Source organism: Delphinapterus leucas, chromosome 1 (assembly GCF_059928025.1).
Source record: "Delphinapterus leucas isolate spDelLeu-1000000601 "Yukka" chromosome 1, BTC_Dleu_Yukka2, whole genome shotgun sequence".
In the NCBI taxonomy this organism is placed as follows: domain Eukaryota; kingdom Metazoa; phylum Chordata; class Mammalia; order Artiodactyla; family Monodontidae; genus Delphinapterus; species Delphinapterus leucas.
The window spans coordinates 178,239,993-178,245,992 of record NC_143129.1 but is presented as its reverse complement, the minus strand read 5'-3'; the positions used below and the strand labels follow the sequence as shown (position 1 = coordinate 178,245,992).

Here is a 6,000-nt window from a genome sequence, read left to right as displayed (position 1 = left end):
TAAACATATATATATATATATATTTTTTTTTTTTTGCGGTACACGGGCCTCTCACTGTTGTGGCCTCTCTCATTGCGGAGCACAGGCTCCGGACACGCAGGCTCAGCGGCCATGGCTCACGGGCCCAGCCGCTCCGCGGCATGTGGGATCTTCCCGGACCGGGGCACAAACCCATGTCGCCTGCATCGGCAGGCGGACTCTCAACCACTGCGCCACCAGGGAAGCCCAAAATAAATAAAATTTAATAAAATAAATAGACTGCAATAAGTTAAACTATATTAAAAAAAAAAAAAAGCACAAAGAGGGAGAGAGGGAGAGAGAGGAGGGAGGGAGAGAATGATCAAAGAAAGGTGAATATCTCTGTGCTGTGGGCTCCATGCTGGCTGCCCCGGAGGTAAGCGCCTGCTGGGGCTGAAGCTTGGCTCCTGGTTCACCCTGAAACCTCACTGTGCCCTAAAAATGAACAATTGAATAAGTTTCTTTCTCAATTCATTTCAGGATAAAGTCTTCTAAACAATAGGTTCAGAGTTTGGGAAATATTGGTGGGGGGTGGAGAACAGCAGGATCCCCTCCGTCACTGCAGAAGGGGCTTGGCACTGGGCGGGAAGCCTTTGAGATGAGCTCCTGGAAGCCCACGGCTTGGACACTGGCTGAGCAGACAGCCTCAGGGGCCAAAACCCCTGCCCCAGACATGCCCACCCATCTCCTGTCCTGCTCAATAGCACCCCCACCTCCCTCCGTCCCCTGCAGCAAGCAAGGGCAGGGCCCTGGGTCCTTGGCCAAGGCCAGTTGCCAGGGCACAGCCTACTGGGCAGAGGTACCACTGAGAGAGGGGCTCCCCCAAGATGGCTTGCCTGGATATACTTCCTGAAGTAGACCCCATGAGACCCTGTGCAGCCTGCCTCTCTGCCCGGCAGCACGGTCCCAAAGAGAGCCACCCCCTGCCCCCGCCAGCTCCCAGCAGCCTAGCCCAGACTCCGGTGTCAGCCAGATGTGCCAGGGCAGGTTGAATGAGGAGAGCTTGTTTCCTCTGCTTTGCCGACCTGGTGCCAACCTTGGCTATCTCCGTGCAGATTCAGCACTGGAAGAAGCAGAGAGGCCGTTTGGTCTTTACTCAGTGCAGGGAAGTCCCATTCCTGGACTTTCCGAGTTCCTTAAATTCTCAAGAAACAGAGGCCTCACCACCTCACAAGGGCTCCCGTGTTTTGGCTATGCAGCTCTCACAATAAAAGCCACCATTTTTTGCAATTTCTTATGGACCAGGCAGTGTGTCAACCTTACATACTTTATTTCACAGTGGCTCCGTGAAGTAGGTACTATTATCACCATCCCCATTTTGCAGAGGTGGAAACTGAGGTTTAGAGCCATTATGCATCTTGCCTAAAATCACATTTTGTGTGTGTGTGTATATATATATATTTTTTTTTTTTTCCTACCTCTGTCTGATGAAAGGGCCTAGAAACAGTGACACCTCAATAGCAATGAGCACATCCAGTGCCCAGATCTTAGTTCCTAAACACCACCCTTCAGTAAAAGGAACCATGCTCCTTAGAGAAACGGCTGATTCTGGTGCTGAGAAAGGGAAAATACAACATGAACCTGGAGCATCGTGTGCCAGAAAGTAAGGAAATGCTCAAAAAGAAAAAAAAAAGGATGGGGGATATCACAGACACAGGAGCTCATCTGACAGAGTTCCCAATGGCCAAAGCTGGAACAATCTGAACAATAAAATATATAACTTAGTATTGAATTATAACCCAAAGAATAAGATAGATAAAGGCATGGGTCCATGCTGATAGAAATAAATGGGGGGAGGGGGAGGTGGGAGGAGGAAAAATCTTCCTAACAGAAGAATTCAAAATAATATATGTAGATATAGCTTCCAGGAGGTGGAGTATGGCTTCCCCCCAACTTGAGTGTGGGCTCCACTTGCTTCAAATAACAGACTGTGAAAAGGAGAAAATGGTTACTTCGCAGTGGAAAAGGCTGGCAGACACCAAACTCAACCATGTAATCAAGGTTAACACAACCAGTAATAAGTCATGGGGACATGATGTGCCTCCTGGGATGATGTGACAAGAAGGGCGCTTCACCTCTGTGGTCTTCTTTCCCCAAACCCACAACTCCTGCCCAGTCACGAGCATCACACAAACCCAAACAGAGGGACAGTCTAACAAAATACTGACCAGAACTCCTCAAAATTGTCAAGGTCATGAAAAACAAGGAAAGACTAAGAAACGGTCACAGACTAGAGGTGTCTAAGGAGACGTGACAACTGCATGCAATGTGGGAACATGGACTGGCTCGTGGAACAAAAATAAGGACATTAGTGGAAAAACTGGTGAAATCGGAAGAAAATCTAGAGTTCAGTTAATAGTCATGTACCAGCGTTGGTTTCTTAGTTTTGACAACTGTTCCATGGTCATGTAAGATGTTACCATTAGGGGAAACTGCATAAGGGGTATACAGAACTCTCTGTATAATCCTGCAACGTTTCTGTAAACCTAAAATTATTCCAAAGTAAAAGCTATATTTTAAAAACTCATACGGGGGGGCTTCCTTGGTGGCGCAGTGGTTAAGAATCTGCCTGCCAAGGCAGGGGACACGGGTTCAAGCCCTGGTCCAGGAAGATCCCACATGCGCGGAGCAACTAAGTCCGTGCGCCACAGCTACTGAGCCTGCGCTCTAGAGCCTGCGAGCCACAACTACTGAGCCCACGTGCCACAACTACTGAAGTCCGTGTGCCTAGAGCCCATGCTCTGCAACAAGAGCAGCCGCCGCAATGAGAAGCCCGCGCACCGCAACGAAGAGTTGCCCCTGCTCACCGCAACTAGAGAAAGCCCACGCGCAGCAACGAAGACCCAATGCAGCCAAAAATAAATAAATTAATTAATTTTAAAAAATCATACGGGGGACTTCCCTGGCAGTCCAGTGGTTAAGACTCTGCACTCCCAATGTGGCCCAAAAAATAAAAAAATCATACAGGATATAAATGTATGAACCAGCATTCAAATTCAAATATGTCTGTCCCCTTAGCCCATACATTCCACCTTCCCTGCACCATCTCATGTTAGAAAGTCATTCCCAAAGCCTTCTTCATGGGTCTGAGCTTCTTCCCATCTGCCCATGTTTGCCCTCTCAGACCACCCTAACTCATTTGTTTCCTTTGCCCCATGACCTCCTCTTGAGAGAGGAAGGATGCTCCTATCCCCTCAGGTGTGTACACATCTCCAAGCTCATTATTCCCAGGTCCTTCCACTCTCTTGGGTGACTTGGGTTTCAGTGAATATTGGCCTCCCTAGCACCTACTCCTCCTTTGCAGCAGCCATCAGATTCCACTTGGGGATCCATTGGGGGTCCAGAGAATATAACCTGGTTCCAGAGATAAAGCACATGACTTAGGCTAGGTCTATTAGCACACACCATTCCTTGGCCACCGTGATCAGCCCAGAGGTAGCAATGTGACCCAAGCAGGTCTAAAACATCCCAGGACTTTGACAGGGAATGCTAGGACAAAGACAATTCTCTTCCTCCATTTTGGATGTAAATGAAGAAGCCCCTGGAAGCCTTAGGATGAAGCCAATTATAGGGACAACAGAGTAGAGAAATGGAAAAAGCTGGGTTGTCAGTGACATCAATGAGCCACTGGATCAAGCCTTGCCTGAAGCCCATCCTGCCACTACACTTCTCAGTTGGCTGAGAAATGCTCCCCCCCCCAAAAGATATCCACATTCTAATCCCTGGAACCTGTGAATGTTATCTTATAGGACAAAGGCAGGGGAGGGGGGTTCTTTGCAGATGGGATTTAAATTAAGGATTATAGTATGGGGAGATTATCTGGGTGTGCCCCAAATGCAACCACATGTATTCTTTTATTTTTTTTTTAAATCAATTTATTTTATTTTTGGCTGCGTTGGGTCTTTGCCGCTGCGCACGGGTTTTCTCCAGTTGCGGTGAGCAGGGGCTACTCTTCGTTGCAGTGACCAGGCTTCTCATTGCAGTGGCTTCTCTTGTTGCCAAGCATGGGCTCTAGGCTCATGGGCTTCAGTAGTTGTGGCGCACAGGCTCAGTAGTTGTGGCGCACGGGCTTAGCTGCACGTGGGATCTTCCCGGACCAGGGCTCGAAGCCATGTCCCCTGCATTGGCAGGCAGATTCTTAACCACTGCGCCACCAGGGATGCCCCAACCATACGTATTCTTATAGGAGGGAGGCAGAGGGAGATTAGACAGACACACAAAGAAGGCAATGTGACCGCGGAGGCAGACAGTAGAGTGATGCGGCCATAAGCCATAGAATGCTGGCAGCCACCAGAAGCTGGAAGAGGCCAGGAACAATTCTCCCCTAGAGCACATCTCCTCTACGAGACAGAGCACAGCCCGGCCAACACCTGGATTTTGGCTCAATGATACTGATTTCAGACTTCTGGTCAGAATTGCAATAGAATAAATTTCTGTTGTTTTAAGTCATCTAGTTTGTGATAATTTGTTAAAGAAGCTGTAAGAAAAAAATCCAAGAACTAATATATTCTCTTTAATATTTAAGACAGTTTGAATCTGATATTTTGTTAATTGTGACCCAAAGCAGTCTAACTGATATAGAGTCCCTCTCTCACCCTCCTCTGGTTAAGAGGTAAACTCTGCAGAAGGGCCAATGCCCAGTGGGAGGCAGCCAGAGACCCTCCTGATCTTTAGCTGGGGAAATAGGGCTGGGGTGGAGGCAGCACCAAAAGGCTCACAGACTCCAAGCAAAGGCATTATGGGACTTTATTTACAGACAGGTCACAGCAACCAGGGCCCACACAGGCTCAGGCCAGAAGACTCCAGATATATATACATGTACAGGTCCCAGCACCCAGCAGCACCAGAGCCATTGCCAGCCAGGTCCCTGCCAGAGGGACCAAGAGTCAGGCAGTGTCGAGGGCAGGAAAGGGAGAGGGCCCCAGCCCTTGCCAGATATCAGAGGTCACAAGTTGTGGCCCCCAAGCCAGAGGAAGAAACTACCCTCGTCCCTGAATTGTGGACACTGAGTAGTATGACAGGGGAGAGCCCCTCCTGTGTCCAGCCTGTACTCTCAACGCCAGGTCTCGGGACAGAAGTCCCAGTGCCAGCATCTTGGGGCATGGAGACACTGCAGGCCCCCTCCAGACCTGTCCAGGAGCCGGGCGTGGAGCAGGTGTCCCAGGCCATGGCTGCCCATCACACGGGGGGCTCCCCCAGTTTGCTGGTGGCACTTGTGATCCGCTTATTTTCCCGGAGGTTTCGGAGGCGGGCACTGAGGCTGCTGATCTCTTCCACGTAGGCCTGGGGCACCCACCCTTTCTCGCCATCTGCCAGGCGGACCCCCTCCAGCCAGCCTAAGGGCACATAGGCCAGAAGTTGCATCAGTGGCATCAAAGGAACACCTGGGCTAGGTCTGTGAGGAAACACCTAGGCCCTGATACAAGCCTCAGCTGCAGCCCTGGGGCCGAGGTGACATCATCTCAGCATCCCCCAGATCCAGGAAGGAGCATGCCTCTAGCAGACTTGTAGATGAGCTTCTGACCTGTTTTTCCTGACATCCTCTGAGAAGGGACTTCCCACTCTCCCTCATCAGTTACTCTCAATCCTAATCTTTGAAAGCAGGAAGTTCCTCCTCTTGTCTAACTTGATTCTTTTTTTTTTAATTTATTTTATTTATTTATATTTTTTAACTTGATTCTTGAATGCTGTGGTTGATCAACACTTGCATAACCTTTTTCCTGTGCAGTCTTAGCTACCTAGCTACTTCCTGCCCACCGAAGCCCCATCAGGGCGGCCTTCCCAGGAGGCCCCTCTCACCATCACTGGTCCGGGTCCTCACTGCCAGGATGTCAGTCTTCTCCAAGGTCAGCTCGTCTGGCTGCAGTGCCTTGTATGTCCTGACACACTGAACCTGGGGGTGGTCTGAGAGCCCAAGGAAGAGTGAGGGAGTCCCCAGGGTAGGATGGGGCAGGGGGAGGCAGGGAGAGGCCGCAGGAGCAA

At 49.9% G+C, this 6,000-nt stretch overlaps 1 protein-coding gene across 10 annotated transcripts in view; it reads right to left on the bottom strand.

Annotated features, from left to right (window-relative positions):
• Positions 1–308: 308 nt before the first annotated feature.
• Positions 309–6,000, bottom strand: part of ARHGEF19 (Rho guanine nucleotide exchange factor 19) — a 21,942-nt gene continuing 16,250 nt past the window's right edge. For 7 of the 10 annotated variants that reach the window (XM_022598429.3, XM_089900504.1, XM_089900522.1 and 4 more), the window contains 2 exons: positions 5,818–5,922; positions 4,748–5,354 (listed from right to left, as the gene is read on the bottom strand). In XM_022598429.3, coding sequence (XP_022454137.2) covers positions 5,197–5,354; positions 5,818–5,922 — 263 coding nt within the window. In that variant the 3' untranslated portion in view covers positions 4,748–5,196. The other 3 variants (XM_089900480.1, XM_089900488.1, XM_089900484.1) reach the window with 3 other exon arrangements.